Source organism: Schistosoma haematobium, chromosome 2 (assembly GCF_000699445.3).
Source record: "Schistosoma haematobium chromosome 2, whole genome shotgun sequence".
Classification (NCBI taxonomy): domain Eukaryota; kingdom Metazoa; phylum Platyhelminthes; class Trematoda; order Strigeidida; family Schistosomatidae; genus Schistosoma; species Schistosoma haematobium.
The window spans coordinates 32,627,816-32,650,288 of NC_067197.1; the positions used below are offsets into that span (position 1 = coordinate 32,627,816).

Consider the following 22,473-nt stretch of genomic DNA (forward strand, 5'->3'; position numbering starts at 1 on the left):
TAGCAACAGGTAGTTTATATTTAATGCGTTTACATATTTTTCATAGCCGGTTAGAAACATAAGAATGAAGTTTTGTGTTTGAAGTAACTAGTGTTCACTGTGGTGTTCAAACGTCCATCATCCAGCTCTATAGTGTGAATCACCAACACTGAGCTATCGGGGCCACGACTGACTTTATTTATGCTTTACATATTGACCACTGATTAATCACTGAATAGTGACTAATTTCATGTACATTTGACCCTTCATTACTAATTCGATTCCGTTCCATTATATTGTATCTGGCTACTAACGAAAGTTACTAAGTTACTTGTATAAACTAAACTTTTCTTTTTAATGGTTGGAAGTAATTATCAGGAGACCTTGGATCGAATCTGTTTTTATCTGTCAACAAAGAGAATGGCCTACAATATTTTTTTAACGTTAGTGTCATATAATCTTAAATATATATCAAGAGATGAGCAATCATATCACAATTAACAGAGATAGACATTTTATTCTTACTTATTCTCATTTGTCTTTTTATTTATGGTTTATTATTCATATAACTGAAAATTTATTGATAATCATAAAACTATAAGCACATTTGAAGAAAATTAACACTTTCGGAATTCTAAATGGATTTAACTGATATGAGTCAATAAAATGAATAGTGTGTACTGATTTCTATTTATTTGTCCGTCAATGCGATTGTAATTGATGTCCCAACGTTTTTGAATTGCTAATTACCAGTGCCAGTACAAATTTGGTCAGTATTTCCGAACAGTAGATAATTAAATTTTAGCTCTAATATTTCATTCGGTTATTTATAAGTGTTTATTATGGTCAGTTATCCATGAAAACCTGATGCTATAGTTAATTATTCATAAATAGTTCCGATACCTTTCTTACTGTCTGTCATTGATTATGTTACACGATCATATGCAATGTGAATATATATTCAAAGTTGACCAGAAGCTTAGGTGTATTTATTTTTTCTGGTTCATTAATACAAAGGATACCTGTGCTATTCGTTCCGATGATATGATTAATATGATAACTGATTTTGACTACCAAGTTAGTTAAATAAATAATATACTTAATGAAATAGATTCATCACTCTTCAATAGTTACTTTCTGTAAGAAAACTGTTAATATTTCAATTAGAAGCTATGACGTAATAAAATATGGAATATATAACACTATGGTTAGCTAACACGAAACGTTTGGCAGTATATCATCAATCTGTTTGGTATTATAACGCATTGACAAAGCATAAGTTTTATGTTTCAGACTTAGGGGTTCCTTATTTCTCTGAAAGGTAGTAAAATTACGCGGGTGATAAGATTAAACTAAACGAAAGGGGTTTCAAATCTGCAACTTATTGAGAGCCTCACGGTTTAACCAATAAACCACCATAGTATGTAATTCAGTCAGGTTTCAAAATACTATTGAATTCCTACCCACTGTAAACATTGAACAATTCTGGGTTGAATTTTATATATGATTAAAAATGAATACTTCCTATCGGTTAATAAATCCATTCATTCTTAGTAGTTCTGTAATTAATATCTGTTAATTATTAAGATTTTATTTAAATAACAGTTAACGATACTCATTATCTACTTTCTCTACTTACTCGAATTATCTTTCGTTAGGTTTTATGGGCTACCAAATTATCTCTGATTAGCTTTAATAAAACTTCAATGAAAGAAGAGTTTGTAATGAGTTCAAACTTTTATGCCTAAATTCTCTTTCTTTATGAACGAACGTGCTCTTTATTTGATTTTCAATACATTGGCCTAATTTTCTTTTTTTTCTTACAGAATTTCGGTTCTGATCAAAATAAGGACGAAAATAGTAATAATAAGAATAATAGTAACATAACTAACAGTCGTTCCTCTTCAATACTTCCACGTGTATTACAATTGCTGCTCACTATAGCTGGTTATGCTGTTCGAATTCCTAAACCACATCATTCGGACAATCATCGAGTGAGTTTTTTGGTTATTATAACACCTAGAGCTTAACGGATGATCTTATTTTGCAAATAATGTTTATCATTTTCCCTTCCGTTTTATATTTCATTCGTATTTTATATGGATAGTAAGTTTGTTATTTGAGTACATTATAAGTCGTTCAACTGTTGATTAGGATTAATACACTTCTATCTGATTTAAATAATCCAGTTGTATAGGTTGTTCTGTTACTGTAGAATTACTCAGCATGTTTTATTCCATTGTAGTTTTACAATGATTGATAATAATTCTTTATAGTTACAACCTAGGTGATATTTCAGCATATTCATCCGTTTTCTTAGCTGTTCTACATCGATTTGGTAAAAAAAAACACCTTTAGATTCTGAAAATTTTAAGTCGAGCATATTTGTTTCCTTGTTTTTTGTATAATATAAATCAATCTTTTGTTGGTTTATGCATCAGTTTTCTACATATTGTGTCCGTCACTAATAAATATCATTATAATGTGTTTCATTGACCTTATGTACTGACACAATATTCAAAACAATTATTATCATAAGCTGATTTCATCTTAATATATATAATTATACAGAGTTTAAACAGATGTATTGTTCATTGAAGTTTCTTTAAAACTTTTGATTTTTCATAATCTCTGTCAATTACCTATGGAACATTCACTGATCAATATATTTGAAGTGTCCCATCAATCTTTCGTATTTAAAATTAGGTCGAATTTCTTCAGACAGAAATTTTAACTGCTTATTATTTTGGTATTTCCAAAGCATTCGGTTTTTAAAAAACCAAATTACAGTAATTTTTGCTGTTTAAAATCATTGGAAAGAAATAAAACTGGCAGCCTAGTACTGTTAGCATCGCTTAACGCTATGCTTCACTATTCAATAAACAATGTTCTGTTTGATTACTTTGCCATATATTTGAATAATACTAATTTTTTGAAGTTGTATAGTTAATACGTTAGATATTCTACTTTATTCAAGATGATCTAATCTTTATCAAAATAGGTTAATGTATATTATCGATATTGATTAATTTCTTGATATCTTTCTTCTCCTACCTTTTTACATGTGTTTGTTAATAGCTTGATGTTGTTCCGCTCAATTATATTGTATTTGCTGAAAAATCTTTGTTAATCGCTGTGGATTTATATCAAACAACTGTTACATGGCCTGAAATGTGCAGTGTTGAAATACTTGACTCCATAATCAAAGTATGTTCCTATCATTAGTTTTTGGATTAGTAGGTTTCTAGATGTTTTATATAATGAAATTGAATATCGAATGTTTATCATGTAAATTAAGACATCAATGTTTAAATGGGAATTATCTGTCAGTATCATGTAAATGTTTTTTTTCGAGCAGATTTTTCAGTATTATTATTCAATAAAGTACATTTTTTATAACCGCTAAAATCACATGTTGTTGTTATCTTTTAATGATAATTCACAGAAAAACGTTAACTAATACGACATTTGTTCATTTTCTTATAAATATCTTTGAATTTTCAACATTTATTTATCTCATTTTGATTTGCATAGTTGTTTAAGCATATGTTATTTGCTTTTTGTCTTTCGATTCTTAAGTTAGACATTTATTGACAAGTTAGAAGCAATTGAGATCGGTTTAGTCCCTAGTATGAGAGTCTTCGGTAGTGTACATTCAGCCTTGTGTATGGACGCATAATTTCTAAATCTCTGAGCTGAAATTCAATGGCATATATGTCTAACCTCAATCGATTTACGATAGTGCGAGACAATTTATCATGCCCTTCAATAGATTACTGACCGACACATCAATTTTCATTTCTACTAATCACAGCTCTTCGCTAGAATCCTAGGATTACCGCTTAAAATTAAGACATGATAATTATCAATATAGAGTTTTGTGGAAAATACTAAGTTTTAGTGATATCATGAATGCAGCTACTTTTCTTTAGAACATATTTTCGTCAAAAAGTAGAAAGGAAATTACTAGAAATGTTTATACTACACTGATATCATTACACACATGGATTTACTGTTATAGATTATTATAATAATTAATAAGGTTTACCTGAGCTTTGAAGAATATTAACCGGTCAATATCAGCTTATTTGGTCAGTATTGAACACTGGAATCTCGTTATTAAAATCTCTTTTTCCATGCTTGTTTATTTCATCTATCGCTGTGCATTTGTAATCTGTTATGATAAATTTAAAAGATCTGAATTTAATTTTGGTCCAAATCGTACGTGTTATATTTCTAATACATTTGGTTTTATCTATCATTCTATTCTTTTCATATTGTTTGATCTGGTAATCACGGTTAAGGTAGGGCGTAGAATAAACGGTATGGAAAAGTGAAAACCTTAGGTTAATAATTAACTCATTTTTACCTACTGTATGTACAACTGGACAAAAAAAGTGAGATGTATTTCTCAAATAAGCTGATGATTATTTTAGAAAATAAAAGAGAGTTGAGCAGTGCAATGAGAAAAATAAACGGATAAGAATACTGCATAATTTTAAAATACCATATTTAAAAACTTCATTCATTAGTTGAGTTTGTCTCACATCTATCAAAAATGTGAAAAACGAATTATAGGACGGTCTTCACTGTTCTCTATTCTGAGCTATGTTTCAAGCTATTGAGTTACGTTGTCTCTAGGACCCCAATCACGGAGTTGTGATGGGCGAACAAATCTCAGTCCTATACAACTTTATTTCATACCACGGGCCTATATGACAAACGTTTGGGAAGGGATTGATAAATAATTTTAGAGAGACTGTTCTATCCGCTCCGCTTAGCTACCTACTCAAACAATTCGCACAATAATATTAAACTCAAGTTTTCACTTGTTTCTCTTCATATATGTATATATTCTTCATTTCTGAATTAGATGCTAAATAACTTAAGGTTACGGATTAGAAACACTAGACTCAAACTCGACTGTTCCTGACTCTTATTAAAAGAATGATTGCAAGTTTTCGGATTCTTAGATGTTCCTATAGTTCACTAACTAATAAATTTAGGTATTATTGATCTATTTATGAATATATATACCATCGATCTTTTCGTTAAGTTGAGAAGATAATGTTCAACGCTGTACCGTATTTCTTTTTCTATGTTTTAAAAGCAAATACGATATATTGTAATAATATTGATTGTACAGTACTAGAATACAAAAAAATTCTTAACATGATTTTGTTGTTATTATTATTAAACTAAACTTTTTGAATAATTTTCCCAAAGTATTGATTTATTCCTATCTTGTTGCTTATTCCTCACGTTTTACGCTTCTCAACATTTCTGGTTGCTTAATTTTTTATTTTCAGTTAAGTAACATATTTCTTTGAATTTATGTTTTGTTTTATCCTAATATCATTACTGTGGTGTATGCTACTTATGTCGACAGACATGAGTCGTATATAACACCAACCAGAACTCTAAGGCCTGGCAACAAAAGTTTAAGAAGATCGAATTGAAGAGAATAGAAATGGAAACAGAGTAATTGTAATAACGAGAGGAATGAAGGAACGATGAAGTTTGTAAGAGACAACCGATGGATGATGCGCAAATGAAGTATTTAATGTATAGTTTTCATATTTTACGAAATCATTCTGTTATTTGTTCGTTTAATATTTCATTTTTGTCCTGGTATCATCGAAAAATGTATCAAAATATATAATAATACTTTTTTAAACATACCCTCAGCCAATTTTTCCATCGTTTTGTCGTAAATTTAATATCAGATGAGTTTTTGTGGAGATTGTAGTAATTTCAATGGTTAAGATCATGAGTCAGTTGAAGCTAGACCACCATGGAAAACCTGGAAGCAGTGCTTCCAGGTTTTCCATGGTGGTCTAGCTTCAACTGACTCATGATCTTAACCATTGTAAATTAAATATTCAGCTTATTTGCTCATTCTGTTCCGTTTTACTCAATTCTTTTATTTTATAGTAGTATGATGATAATCTTTATGTTTAAATTTAACACTTTCTTCCACTAAATGCATTCTTGTCCTTTCTTTTTCTACTTAACTGTTATTCCATTTACAGACATTACATCAACCAATGGCATTGAAATATGCTTGTCCATCACAGACTACCTGGTTACTTGCATGTCGTTGCTTTTTTCAAGTGATTACTGCTGGTATTATTGTATTGTCGAACAAACCAATGAATATGTCCAAAACTTATAATTTCAATAAAAAAGACTCTATTCCCTGTAGCGGTGGTGGTAAGTTACGTACAATTTTCTTTCAATTAATCAATAATTTAAAATAATAATGAAAGCTTCTTCGCTTGTATCCTTTTTCTTTTATTCGTGAATTATTATCTATCTTACCAACTTTCCATTATATAATTGATCCAGTCCGAATGTGTACTGTGAACCGATGTTGTTTTGATTCTCAGGACTAAAATAAATGTGGAAATTTCAAAATAATAACTGTAATAGTTGTACAGAAGGAAATATAGTTTTTTATATTATGATTAAGTAATCGTGGCTGATATAAAAGTATTCGATAGAACAATTTTTCTGTTTTCTAAGATCATTTACCAATAGTGACCGGATTGTAATACAATAAGCCTCATTTTCTATTTGTTTGGAGTTTATTATCTTAAAACTACTGTTGCTGATCACTTTGATGCTTTATTTAGCGATCGAAATCTTTATGAATATCATATGATTCGATGAAATGCTTACCAACTAATAGAAACGATTCTCTTCCATTAATCTGAGGAGATAGAAATAACCTTAACAGTCATATTCTTCGTTGGAGGACGAGCGACTTATATAACTGGTTTTATCTGATCGTTAATGTAATTTCATCGTATTACTTTTGTGTTAATCGTTTTTTATATAAGCACGTTCTACTAAAATCAAAGCCAATTCTTCTGGTTTTTAGTTTTATTCTTTATGTTAAATTACTTAACATCTGACGTAAATAATGCGATCTTGTATGCGGCCAGCACTCAGCCATGTTGTATCTCTGCATATCATTTATCAATCAGCATTCTTTCGTTTAATTCTCCTGATGTATTGGCGTATTTATTTCATTAATGTGACAATTCGCAAGTGGCTTTTCATTACAGACCACAAAATCTAATCCATAATAGTCATTTTGGCATGTGGTACACAATCTCCTGTATTTGTTAAATAGAATATATACCAACACAAATATATCTGTAAAGTATCCTCAATTCAGATTCCCTTGATAGCCAAGTTACTACTGACCATTGTTTCATGTTTGTTTAGCATGTTTTTCAGTTGGTTTCAGTTCTTAGCTAAGAACTTCGTTCTCAATAAATGTTTATTGTGTAGGTACCGTATAAAATATGATGTCCAATTTTCCGCCATAATTTGATCTATTTTCTAATCAATTAGGAAAAGAAATTTCGAAAAATATTCTTCATGCTACTTATCTATCAGTAGACATATGATTATTCCATATTGTTTATTTCCACTTTTTCCATTCATATATTACAGTGATATCTTCAAATCATGATTTATGTAAACATATTGTGGACGCTATTCAAGATTTTCTTTTTTGTCAAAAGTAAGTTATTTAATTAGAAACGCATGAATTATTAGCATAGGATTATTGAAAATGCTTTGAAATATTTTCTTTAATATATTTTCCTGTTATAACGTATACATACAACGTAAAGAGCTTTGTCCAGATCCAGGTCAAATAAAAATTCACTAATTCTCAAATCTTATGCGAGCTATACTTATACTGAATAAAAAGTAGTATCTAACTGAGTTTTCTATAAATTAGATAACATAACTTTGATATTACGGTCTAATAGATGAACGTGTATTAACTATAAACTATTATTGTGGTGTATGCTACTTATACTGACTGATATAAGTAGTATGTAGCACCAATCTCAGTGGAACGCCTGGCAGAAAAACATTGAGATGTAGAAAACAGGAAGGAAACTGGAGTACAATCGAAATAACAACAGAATTAGATGAATAATGAAATATGTAAAGGACAAAGCAAATAATGTATTTCATGTATGCTTTTCATATTTTACTAAGCCACTGTGTGATTTATCATTAAACAATAAAGTGGTTTACCCTTCCTGAGTATATAAATAGGACAAATGTAATTCATTTTATTATTATTTTTTGTTTCTATCCATAAAATTTAAAAATAACTTCTGTTTAAAATGAAATGAAATATAATCATTACAAATCTCAGAAAATTACTTTTATTGGTCATGTATTTTTTGAAACTATAATTTATCATTTCAGTGATAGTAACATGTTAAGTGTTTATGATTGATCTACAATAATTCCTAGTTACAAATGATTTGTATACTCTAATAATTTGAGATTGAATTCAGTTGTACTGCTTCATAGATTTGACGACTAAATGATACAACACTTTAGGAATATTCTAAGCGTGTTAGAAAATACGAAGAAGTTAAGAGTTCAGGACAAGGTAGATATTTAAGAAAACAATTTTTAATGAGAATAATTTTATATAAAAAGTAATAAAAAATAATGTAGATGAAGTTTTGTTCTCTAAGCACAAAGCTACAAATTTTCTCCAGCATCTCAATAAAAATGACTTTGGGCCATATAGACAAATTGGTAAACTACAAGTGATTATAATCAATTTCAATGGTGAAGAGTGTCATTGTAGAGTTATAAATTTAGAGAAAACAATCATAATTCTCCTTACAGAATTTGAAACTAACATTTATTACCAGAAAAATTTAGATAATCTGAAATCACCCTAGCAACACCATCAGAGAGAGAGAGACATTATGAATAGAAAATAAAATTATCATTTATATTCGGATGAATGCTAAATACTAATACATCCTCTTTTAAAACAAAATATTATGCAAAGTTTGCAATAACACTATTCATCAGTTTGGTTCCAGTTGTTACTCTGAAGTAGTAATTCAGTGTATAACATTTTTTAAAAATGAGAAAATTAAAAGTAGTACTGTACACAATTGGTTGTATTAACAATAAGAAATTAAAGAAGAAAATTTTCACATTTCAATTTTAGTTTGAGATAATTTATTAGGATATATGTGATATTACTAACATACTTCAGACTATTGACATTTATATCTTCCAACATATTGTCTCCCTGTTACCAGATCTATATCGTGCAACATACTTAATTCTTACTCAAAGCTTTTTAAACATCTATGCTATTCATTCGAATACTACATTTTGACTGGCCACCAGGGCCCTATTCAAATTTCAAGGCAAATTAAGTAATCATATATATTGTTGTCAAGCTGAATCACTACTCTTCTGGTCAGTGGCCTATGCTCCACTGATAGTAACAGGCATAAGTAAGTAAGCTCAACTACTCGAAGTTGTCTTTAAGAAACAATTTGTCTTTGCGTTATCAGAGACTATATTCACATTGCAATGTTTAATGCGCTATCTGTTTGAATGAACTGATTTCGTAGATATACTTTGTGCCATGCTTTAACTGTTAACCAAATAAATATAAAAACAAACATATCTTCCAATCAGTTTTCTAAATTAATCGTATTGTAATAATAGAACTGCATTTATAGGAACGATTATACTGTGTTGATACAGTTATATATTACACACTAGATTGAATATGTCCCTAATCTGCAGTGAAGGTGGGATTCTCCATGCAATCAATAATAACATTGAACTCATTCTGATTTTTCCAATATTATCATTACAAATTGTTTATATTGCTTTGCCGTATCGAAATCTTCACTGAACTAGATTGTATTGATTTAAAGGAACTTGCGTTAGTGATCACTGAGATTGTAAGGTGAGCAAATTAATCTTCGTTATTATCTGTAATACTGTTGAATAGAAATACAACTGCTGAACATAGCTGTAGGACACAACCAATTAAAGTCAGTTTAAAAAAACAATATTTCGTAAATCATGATATATATATAGTTTGATAGTCACGATGACTTTTATACACCTCATGTTTATTTGTTAATCTGTTTATACCAATTACTTCACTTTTAGTGAACCACCATCATCCTTATCAACTGAAGAGTTCCAACTACACGAAGAATTAGATTGTAAAGTTAGTTAACTGTATGAATATTTTATGCTTTTGTTTTCATTAAAACAACAGGCTTATTTACTTACTCTAGGAGTTTTTGTTGTGTTCTTATGCCTCGCTAGATATCACGTAATAAGATCTCTAATTAGAACACCCACCTATTTGACATTGGCACTGTGCCAAATCAATGACGCGGTAACCAGTACAAGAAACCTAAAGTCAACTTCGAGATTCTGATTAGTCCTCCAAGATAGATTCCCGCCCAACCTTACTCGTTGATTCCAGAACACAATCTTAGCTTCCACTGTTTGAATCTTTTATTTCAGACATGCTCTGTTTGTATACAAGTAAATCAAACCGTATTGTACCATAAAATGAAAAAAAACAACTATACAAGATCAAGCCAAAAATGTCTTTGAGCGTGAAAGACTAATTGATAGATTGGAAATAACTTAAGAATAGTAAATCGCATCATAGTAGCGGATAGGTCATATAGAAGCTTATGATAAAAGGAATATAAATATATATAATGTTATACAATATATACAACGGTCTATGAATAGTTCACAGAGGTTACCCATAATTTAATATTCGTTAGGATATGACACCTCCCTTTTTTGAAGATCTGCAGCTTAGATCCTGATATATATATACATATATATAATAAGTATTTTTGAATTTCCGACATTATCTTCCCCCACAAAATAATGTTGGATTGTCACATTGACTAGAAAATCCACTACAAGTGACTACATGTTGAGGATAAACAACATTTGGTATGAGGTTATCAGAATTTAATTCTTCTGAAATATTTTACCCAATTTTTTTAAGAATTTCATTGGAGAATAATGGGTCATTAGAAAAATCGGCATCTATCAAAACTGCATCAGATTTCCGATCATGATTTGATTCATTCGCTATATTTTTATAAGAATTTTCATAAAAAATATGTGAATCATCAGGAAATGCTTTTTCTGGTAAAACAACATGAGAAATAAGTTAAGAAATTGATTCAATAGAAGCTTTTATCTCACAATGTTTTTGAGTTACATTTGATACACTTGTATTCTCAAAGAATTTATTGTGTATTTATTTTGAAGACCAACACTATATGGATGACTGGGTTATTATGTCCCTGTCAGAAAGGAAACGCTTCCGACTATCTATCACTATCTACTTCCCTAATTTACTAAACAAAACTTTCATAAATAGTTAGAAAAGCCAACTTGAACTTGTTCACATGTATTTCATACTTTGATTTTAAACAAAAGCTTGGTAATTCAAATTCATAAAATTATTGGTTTTCAGTAGTCCTGAATAAAATGTTTGTGTTGAGAGTACTCCTTTATGAGCTATTTCTGTTTGATTAATATGTAACTAACATTTCAACCAATCAGAACTTGTTTCTTATTATGTACTATTTATCAATTCGTCTCAAGTTTCACTAAGCGTAACCACATGGTAAACAAGCTTTATTTTTCGAGTGAATTTAGAGCAATTATTTTACAATATATGGTATATAATCATGTATGAGTTTTGCATACTACTATTCTAAATTTTTAAGTAATATCTCTTCGTTTTTTATCTTTCTATCCCTTCCTGTTATTTTTTTGCTATGAAAAATCCATAAACAAACCTAGTTCGTAGATTTAATCAGCGATTTATTCTTGTCGAATCCTGCGCAATTGCCAGAATTTTTCATCAGTCGTCTAATTAATTTACTCAGCCTGGGTTCTGTACAGTCGGCTATTCCAGTCAGTACAACAGTTAATGAAGATGTTAATAATAGTAATAACAACAGTGAAGATTTTAATAAGAATGGATTATATCACCATAATTCCGTCGATCATCATTCTAGTGTATCTCACAGTGGAATAAATTTTTCTAAAGGTCTAGGTCGAGCTGTTCGTCAAATGAGTTTGGTTACCTCACTACCTCAAGATCACCTTATGAACGAATCTTTGGGGTGGGACATTGATCTTGATCGTTTGAGACGGTTAACGTTTCGTGAAAATTTCGCTCGTTTATGTTTTGGAAAATTATTGTCACATGCTTTTTCAGCTCCTTCAGACGTACGATTATCGTCAACCATATCGACACCAGTTTTGTTAGAAAACGGTCATGTTGGAAATAACAACGGCTATAAAATTAGTCCATCAAGTACAAATTTTTCACTGATGGTTAGTAAAACAGCTGTACGCAGTATCCTGCAAAGATGTCGTTCTGTATTGCTTAAGTTTTATCAGTCGTCGCGATTGATTGGAAAATGTCCACTACCTCGGTGAGCTTCGATTTTAATAAATTATTTATTCATTTCTTTACAAAAGTTAATTGACTTTGTTTTTTATATAATTCAACTGTATATTAAGGCTTATCTTCTGTTTGGAGAGGCAATCACTATCAAACGTTTCCGACCTGACCTGTGTATACAGAAGGAAAGTGTGATTAGCCTTTCCCTACCATGGTGATTTGTAGTTCATCTAATAAACTTTGTCAATTTCAACATTTCTTTTTTCCTAAAGACAGCAAGAACGAAGATTGGTGCAGAATAATATGAATACATTCTATTTCGTTAGGTTCTTACCAGCTGCTTACAACCTAAAATATTTGAAAATCAACATTACAGGTATTGACATACTTACACATAAGAGGCTGATTAAAGCTGAATATATGTATCACGATGTAGCGAAGATTTCAATAGAGTTAATAAGGTCATGAAAAATTTTGTTTTGGATAAATAAAGTTTGGGAGGGAAAGTTCCAGAACATTGAATTAGTGACTAGAACTCATGAATTTAACAAACATTAGGTGATTATGTAATGAAGCAACTGATAATAGATTAATGGTAATAAAGGAAAATATGAATTGAAATCACCCAGTTATGAATTGATGAAAAATGATAATGATGTAACTGAAACTTCAAAATAATGGATGGCGTAATAAATGTAAAGAGTATAATGTTACCAGGGTAAAGAAAGATTTATTACTGTTTCTTTTTGGATTCATAGATCTGGTTTTAGACGTTTGATTGCGATCGCTTCGGCAAATTTCAAAAGGTTGGAGTTTGATTATTTTTTAATCACCTTGAAGGACTTCACTATATCGATTTCATGTCCTGTGTCACGGAGATTTCTTACTATGGCACTACTGAATTCTTTTAATCCATTTGATCTTAAATTTTTCGGAAAATGTTCCTGAAATCGGACATAGGCTCTCCTTTCTGTTCCGTCAATGTAACTGCTTTGGCAGATACATGTAAATTTATACACACGAGTGGTGGTAACATGAAAGGTATACATATCGACCTTTGATTGTGTTAAAGAACATGTTGTTTTGGACAGGACAATCAGTTTAGCTACAGGATAAGTTCTTGTCAATTCAGTTTTTAGTCTCATTGATTGACCCTGTGACATCATCACCATTGACCTTAAGCAGTTTCTTTGGGTTTTTTATCTCCACGTTTTTCATATTTCTCAATAAATTTCAGTGGGTATCCGTTATTCTCTAGACATCTTTTAACATCCATAACTGCCTTTTCTGATGTATCGGCAGTACATATTCTTTCCCTTCTGTGAAATAGTATTTTGACAAGTGCCTTTTTGTAACTGATTAGTAAAGAGCTATTGAAATTAAGATAAACCCCACTCCATTAGTCTTTCTTATAAACTGAGCGTTGAACTGTTACTTCATTTAATTGCGACCCTGTCTCTAATCCTTTTATCTTTGTTTTTGTTTCATCTTTTGATATACATATCTTACATAGTCTTATCGATTTTGGTATATTTGTTTATTTTCTCATGTTGACTGATTACCCAATCACTTATAAATTTAATGGAAATTCCCACTTTGACATTTGGTAAAAAAAAAGAATGAATTGAGTAGTGACGTTATGTATTAATTATATGATGTTATAATAATTGTAAAATAGCATTGAGCAGTTGGAAGAAACAAAATTTCGATAATTAAAGTAATTATTTGAAAATCAAGCAGTTGCTGCGTTGCATAATACATAGAGAAACAAGGAACTAATAAGATATTTTGATGAAAGGTCAGTATTTCGGGCTCATAAATGCCGTGGTACGGTTGATAGTGGGGAGAATCAGCTCTCCCCCTCGAAATGCTCTCACATGGCCACACGTATACAACCACTTCAGGGAATTCCTACTCACAGCTTTCTCGCGGCGCGAGTGCACTGTCACTTCGCTGTTTTATTTTACTTTTCCTGAATCAACGTTACGCGAATCGTTAACTTTTCATATGGTTTCTCTTAATAAGGACATCTTCACTATAACTTCGCTCTTCCAAATTTTTCCCCAGAAAGTATGTTATAAATTCTTTTTATGTCTGAACACGTTTTGTGTTTTATCTAAAGGACAAGACTTGTAACCGGATGTAATTTTTTTCTCCAGTATATATTACGTTGATATTTGTTGTGTCATTTTTATTTACTTATCGAAACAACTTTAAAGTCACGCCAAATTATTAAGAGATAGTCAGACAAAAATATAAATTCGAGTTTTCTTCGCTGTATGTAACGTTCGAAACTCCAGTACAAACTTATCAGGGTCAGGTGTTTTAGTATTTATATCTTTTTGTGAAAATAAGTGTGATCTTAAGTTAAACACACGAGTGTATACTTAGTTTTCGAGTATCAATCGAAATTTTTCTATCAGAGCAGAGATATCGCATGCAATTAGTTCACTTTATGAATGTAAATAAAGCAAGAACAAATCTTGATGCAGAATAGTATGAATTCACAATATTTCGAGGTTTCTCGTCAGCTGCTTACAACCAAAAATGTGATAGAATTTTTACATTGAGATAGTGTGAAACAGTTAACATAAATGAGTGTAAATAACTGGACTACAGTTGACCGGTTAGCTAATATAAAATATTTTGCTTATATTTGTAAATAGTTTCTCATACACCGTAAAACTCACTCTATATATCACATATACTACCATATCTCTTTCTGTAGACTGATATCAGAGAGAAATTAATAAAAGCAAAGGAATACCTAATAACTGGTATGAGATTCATTTATTTATTTATTTTAACACATAGACATTGGTACAAGGAGGCACCAAATACATATGCGCCACACAAATCTCATTTGATATGTGTGAGGGCTGTGATACTGCCCGGGTGCCCAAACCGAAGCAGGTAGTATCCTTAGGGGGCCACACCCGGAGCCTTCGGCCTGAAGGTCTGACCCACAAGGCAGTGGAGCAACGTAAGGAGATGCAGTCCCATGGTAGCCGGTGGTCAACGATTGGTTCATACGCCATTTGTTCCTTTAGGATACTGGAGCCCATGTGCACGATTGGTTTGGAATCAGGGTTTCGCAACTACCCTAGGTGAACTCTTCATGTTCACCAACCTGGTTAAAGCCCCTGACATTCGCTTTTCGTCCTCTTAATTTCGTAAACAGTAATGCCACGAGAAGGCAGTGAGTAGGACTTCCTTGACAGAGGCTATATACGCGTGGCCATGTTAGAGCATTTCGAGATGGAGAGCGGACTCTCCTCACTTTCGTCCGTACCAGGGCATTTGGGGGCATTGGTATGAGAAATAATTTAGTGCTCATTAACAGTCTCAATTTTTAAGTATCACTAAGTTCTATTAAGAGCCTTCAAATACCGAATCCGTTAAGTCCGATGTATTAGCTAATAATAATGTATGACAGTGATTCTATATGGTGTTGAAAATAAATTATGTCATCGCTAAATCCAATATCTTGGTAGTGGCACATACTTGTGTGATATCTGTCACAAAAATGTGTAAAATGGTCACCTATTGTTGTTGAACTTCGGTAGTTCTTCACACAATGAGATCATGATGAAATATAATCGAATATTTAATTAATTCTAGTTTCTCTTAAATAACGGAATTCCATTTTCTCAGAGAAATTAGAATAATGGGAAATTTATTTCTCCTATAGCTGGAAAAAGAATAAATATCAGGAAACATAACGGTAAGCATACCTAGAAGAGATTTATAAAATTTTTGTTGCCTCTTCACTTAAATGGTGAATTTAATATACAACTTTTTTCCTAACACTCTCCAATCATATTATATAAGTACACACCAAAGTTAACTGTTTTCTCTCTCTTCATACGCAGTGCTCGTTTGTCAGAAATTAGCTACGTATTCAAAGCGTTGACAGTTATGTTAACATCACTTCAGTCTGTTCCAATACAACATGACGGTAAGTATAAAATTGATATTTTTGGGTTATTTCTTACTCTTTTTAACCTCATACACTAAAAACTCTAAACAAGCTGTTTAGGCAAATCCATTAAGCTTTCCTTTATATGTAAATTTGGTTTGAAAAATTGTATTTATCACTGACAGACTTCAAGGCCGATACATATAAAAAACATTTGAAAATGTGACACGTGGATGGGATTGTTCATTAGGTATGTAGTTTTAAGTTGATATCACTTTAGATGTACCTTTAAGGTTGTTTCATTAACGTCTAGTTGTGTTTACTTTCACAGTAATTACTTCAGTAACCTTCATTTCTTAACTCTGTTAGTTTTATAAGCACAATTATATAATCAGGACAATTGGAAAATATTTAGTCGTTTTTAGGGTAATACTTTAATAAATCAATGAATTCGCTTATTATTCGCACTGCCGTAATGTGGAAGTGCTCTGTGTCTATATGGATAAATGGATTTTCCACAAAAATCTAAAACACGCTTTCTGGTTAATTTATCCGCAGAGTATAATGCCACCATGTTAAGATTGATTTTAGAATTGAGATTTTAGATATTTCATCGATTCGCCTATTAAATACAGTCACCGCCATAAATGCACAATCAAATATTCAAATCGAGTACTGCGTTTTATTACTCTTCTTTCCTCAGTTTTTACTCACATAATGACACATCACAAAGATTTTCTAAAATGAGCTTGTGACTGCCACTAAAAGCCTCACATTTGAATTCTCTGGTAAATTCAATAATAAATTGACAATCTCTGTGTAATTGTATATCTTCATCAATACGATTGATACAATGATCTCTTCCATAGCTGTTTATAAGTAGCAGGAAATATGACTTTTGATATAATTAGGAGTCTCTATTGATTCTAATCAACAGATTTGCAATAGCCAATTACAAAATATTTTTAATGCCACTTCAGTTATTAAATACTCCGCCGGATTACGTAATATTATCATTTTCACTTCATAACTCAAATAACCCATTATTTATGTCATAAATTATACTTTAAAGCACATTCATTCTTTGTAATTAACGTCGTTTACAGATGATTAGAAGCTTTGATTTCTTTCTTGTTCTTATCTAATGGAAAGTTATTAATAGCATTAATTATGTAACTTAAAATAGCTATTCACAGAAGAGAATGTCAATTTAATCTACTTACAAATGAAATCATTTTTGCCGATATTATGAGTAGCAAAAGTAATGAAATCTGTCAGGTATTGTACATACATCTTAATGATTAGTTTAAATGAACAAGTTTACTTTACAGCTTAATTATTTAAACTATTTCCACATTTATGAAATGTTTTTTTTTCTTTATGTTCCCATTCTGGTTACTATTATCCTGATATATGATTCAATGCCTGTCCAATATACTCAAAATATACAGTGGATGATTCAATCTGGTCTAGTATAATTGAATTATATCCTCATATTGTTGATTGTATTCTGGTGACCGGTGGAAGTAATCAAATAGCATTAGCTTTACATCATCTTTTACGACTTTATGGTGAATTTCTTGCTCCATCACATTTACGTCCAGGAGTCAGCAACAATACTACTAATAAAGATTGCAGTAGTATTGTTAATGACAACAATATTAATAGTATGAATATTGAGAATGATATTACCAATAATAATATCAGTCAGAATAAAACATCATTGAATGGAATATAAGCGAACTATACGTGATTGGTTTTTGTGAAGAATAATTTTTACATTTGTGATATGTTTTATATGAATTTCTAAATTATATACTTTACTCATTTATTATATGATGGCTGTGGGGATCTTCGTGTAATCTCTTTCCCTCTTTCTCTCTCTCTCTTTCTTCCTCTCTTCCTCCTCCTTAGTATAACCATTGTCTACCTTTTTTTTAAAGGTTGTTCTACTTTCTATTTACAGTTTATCATACGTAGTTTTATCTTTGTCATGTTTTTTTTCTCTTTGTTCCACTTTGTTCAACTAATTTATGTCAAACATACAAAATATCTTTTGTCCGTTTCCACAGTCATACCTTCCATGTTTGTTTGTTTTTGAGCAAATCAATTAAATTCTTGGTCGATTTGTTTTTCAACTTATATTGTATAACTTTTTTGTTTTGTTTTTTTTTTCATTTTAATAATAAGAGACAAATGAAAAATGCTGATTACTTTGTTAAATTACTTTTTATTCTCTATGTAAAACGAATGAATGAAATAAAACTATAATAAGCTATTATAAATTTGATTTTTATTAAAGATTTAATAATGTGAAAGTATTTTCATGATCAATGTAGAATTTTTATACTCACTCTATTTCGGTTTTTATCTATTTCATTTGAAATTACAACATTTTTATTGTTTTGTCAATTGACTGAGTACTAGTTTGATAGTTTGAAATTATTATCTCGTGAATATCAGAAGGGGTTTTGTGGATATTATTAGTAATTTCAATGGTTGAGATTATGAGTCAGCTGAAGCTAGACAACATATGCTCACTTGTGACTGACTTCGAGAGGTGTATCCTGAAGTTCTAATAAGAAGCAGTGACCAGTGGATTTCAACCAGGTCTGTTGTGAGACAATCACTCATTGAAGACAATGGTGGATTAGTTGAAGTTAGGCATTAACACCATTGGATGCCGGCTCAGTAGTCTAGTGGCTAAGCACTCGCGTGCGAGGTCCTGGGTTCGAATCTCGCGGGGTGTGGGATCGTGGATGCACACTACTGAGGAGTCCCACAATAGGACGAGGCGGCCGTGCAGTGCTCTCAGGTTTTCCATGGTGGTCTAGCTTCAACTGACTCATGATCTCAACCATTGAAATTATTATCTCGTTGTTGAAAGATATTTTGACGAAAATTTAATTAGTCTTAGTTGGAATATGTGAAACCTGTGCAACTTGCCACAATGTAGCCATTATGAAATGAGTTTATTGTGATTAACAATGGAATCCATGCCGCACATCCTTGGTTGATTGTTAATGTCGCTTATGATACTTATGTCTCCTGAGCTTTATTCAGAGGGTTTATTGTGTTTTATATCTCGGATTAACATCTTGAAAGAATTATAAATATTCTGCAAAATTAATTTACATTTTATTAAATTTAAATACATTTTGTGGATTTCACTGCAGTTTTTCATCTAAGTACAACTAACCAATCGTTTCATTAGTCTAAAATCAAACAACAATTAGTCCCTAAACTAGTGACCCGACATCGAACGTTGTTAATGTCTAACTAATTAATCCACGACTTTGCGTCACCATCTTTCACGTTTTCAGTGAGTAACTACTTCACGCCTGACACAAATTAGCTCTACTGGTCAAGACTTCTCACTAGAACTCCGGTAAATTTGTCTCGAAAACAGTCACCTTTACAACTTCTTACTGACTAATTAATACCTTTTGTTCTATATTTGATTCCGACTACTTAAATACTTTTACAATTGACACATGAATGAGATATAACAATAGTTGTTTCATTCTCGATGAGAATAGTCAATATTACAAAACAAACTAATTCTCAACCATTACTTGGTTATACACATGGTTGATTTCCTGCTCTTTCGGTGTAACAAATAAATTTGAAACAAAATTTCGTGACTTCCGACACAATAATCCTAAACCGATACAGCATAAAATTCATTGATTTCGAGTACCTATGATTATCGTAACTGCTAAACACAAAAAGAAGTAAACCCACTTAAATTACTTTTTCTTTAAATTTCAATGAAATTTCTCCATCCTAATATAATGAAAATAAATTATATTTGTTCATTGGATATCTCAAAGTGAAAGACTTACGTGAAGTTACTGTTCACTTAAAGTGCTTTTTACTTGTGTATATGTATATACTGATTTATGTGTGTGTAGATTTAGTCTTACATATTACTTTATTCTCAAACCATTTACAATATAAAGAAACAAGTTCTCAGCCAATATTAGTTATGCTCTTACACTTTTAGACAATATCATAAATAGTTCTATTTTATATCCGGAAATACAAGATTAGATTCGTGAGTATAATCTAATAAAGATTATTGAATCAGTGATCATAATTCTGAAATACCTTCGCCAAATGACGAGTCAGACCTATCTTCGATTCTTTGAACATTGTGAGATAGCTCTGTCTTTTCGTTCAAGCCTGATGTAATCCAAATGAAGAGACATATTAGCGACTAAGTAAATGTAAACTTGGCTATTATTTAGTTACTGGACGGAATTTCTTTAAAAGTAGCCTTGAAAGTAAGAAAAAAAATCGATCAGTAAAAAGTGTCTTTTGCAATGAAATGAATTGAAAACATGTCACTTGAGGAACTTTTTTGTAGTGTGAATAGGAATACGAATTCATAGAAATCAATAACAATATTAGGTTACATAAATATTTCATGTTACTGAAATCGCTTTTCGAAGATTATTTACGACATGTAGTCAAGCGATTAAAAGTTATCACATCTTACTTAACAAGTAATTTTTGAGTGAACATTATTATTATCAGCTTTATTCAATATTATATCGTTGGTATAATATAGAATTCTCAGCACAAAGTATTTCCACAAGTTCCCGTTCCTTACTTCTTGGTCGATCCTGACGATAAATATTGAGTGATCGCCAGTTAGGATTTAACAGTTCAGTCAATCGACATCTAAATAATGTACTTTTTTTCGCTACATATTGCCAGCAACCACGATATCTCTGATTGGGTAATTTGTAATTTATACAACGAAAGGTTGTACACTTTTCAAAAACGCACCTGAATAGGTTATGCCATAATGATGTAATAAAACAAGAAAATAAGATAACTTGTTGAAATATCTAGATGGCAGGAACAGGTAGCCCAGATATTCAAGCAGGCGGCCTTCCTGTTGGATAATATATTTTTAAATCTTTAGATAATTTCTCTTTGCAAAACTCTGCACGGTTTATAAATAAACTTTATAAATCGAAATAATCGGTGTATCATGAAAGAAATATATTGTAATCTAAAAAACCAATGAAAATCAAACAGTGAATTATATAACTTGAAACATATTTGTTGAAATTATAATTCACTTAATGGCATACAGCTTCACACTCTTCTATGCTAGCGAACTGGTTGGAATTCCCGTGACAACCACCATAAATGAATTTGATACATCTCCATTGGTCTACACTAAAAGCAAACATCTCGATGGAAGCTCTGCATGGACCTGATTCAATTGGTTCCAAACATATTTTATTGATCGTCTCATTTGTCGTGGAAGATATCACTTTAATGCAATAGTAAAGCATAACAAAATAAATTATATAGTTATGAATAAAAACATTCAATCATTTAAACCGTTCCTTAGGACCATAACATTAGGGACGATTTAAATGCTCTTTTGTCACTAGTAAAGTGATAATAAGTTATAAATATCATACTACGGTCGAGGAATTTTCATCAGATTACTTAATTACACCCAGTTAATGATGAATGTAACTTTTAAGCACCAAATGAAACAGCTATCCAAACCATACTATATTTCAATCGCCTTGTGAATTATGTAATTTTGTAATCCAAAGTAGCCTTAAATTTAAATATACAGATAAATACCAGTAAACTGGTTTCTTCGCTATTAAATTTAAACGTGTGTGGGTGTTCGATAATATCAAAATCTGTAGTCTTAAGGTAACTATTTTCAACTATTAGCTTTGTACATTCATTATGTCATTGTTCAATGTTCACTTGAACCAAAATTCAAATTTCTAATCACTATCAACAATTGGTTTAATTTTACACTTAAAAGTCTCTATGATGTAAGACTTAGTATTGTATAAAAGTCTAATACTGTACACTATAGCATATATTGCATTTAACTATCTTTTATAGTAAATTTAGTCTGTAAAACATAACATGTAAAACACTATCAATTCGATCATTTTTACATCTCAAGTTATTAGGTATTTATTCCAAAATGTGATGTTTACAAATTAGAATAAAAAAAACTTCGCCCATGATTCTTGTATATTGATTTCAATGTACTTAGAGTGAAATTAAGCGTAAACCGAATTTAAATTTTACACAATGTTCAAGAACAGTTTGTTTAAACAATGAGAACAACTCATCCAAAAATTCATAATCATTCAAATAGGTACATATTTCAGCATTTTGTAAAACAAAAATGTTTGACTACCAAACACATCAGTAGGGGGTTGTGGAAATTGTTAACGTCTCGATTGTAACCGAAGGTCCTGGATTCAAATCCCACCTGCGAGATCGTGAATGCTCATTTATGAGGAGTCCCATA

The 22,473-nt window shown here is 30.9% G+C and overlaps 1 protein-coding gene across 2 annotated transcripts in view; it reads left to right on the top strand.

Annotated features, from left to right (window-relative positions):
• Window positions 1-18,496, top strand: part of MON2_1 (Endocytosis and vacuole integrity protein) — a gene marked incomplete at its 5' end in the record, with an annotated part of 80,760 nt that extends 62,264 nt beyond the window's left edge. The window contains 8 exons of one of the 2 annotated variants that reach the window (XM_035734253.2): window positions 1,806-1,973; window positions 3,058-3,186; window positions 6,012-6,192; window positions 7,444-7,513; window positions 9,955-10,015; window positions 11,635-12,275; window positions 16,117-16,202; window positions 17,615-18,496. In XM_035734253.2, the coding sequence (XP_035588993.1) occupies window positions 1,806-1,973; window positions 3,058-3,186; window positions 6,012-6,192; window positions 7,444-7,513; window positions 9,955-10,015; window positions 11,635-12,275; window positions 16,117-16,202; window positions 17,615-17,901 (1,623 nt within the window). In that variant the 3' untranslated portion in view covers window positions 17,902-18,496. Of the gene's footprint in view, window positions 1-1,805; window positions 1,974-3,057; window positions 3,187-6,011; window positions 6,193-7,443; window positions 7,514-9,954; window positions 10,016-11,634; window positions 17,363-17,614 lie in introns of those variants that run through there. The other variant, XM_051214979.1, reaches the window with a different exon arrangement.
• Between the last annotated feature and the right edge of the window lie 3,977 nt (window positions 18,497-22,473).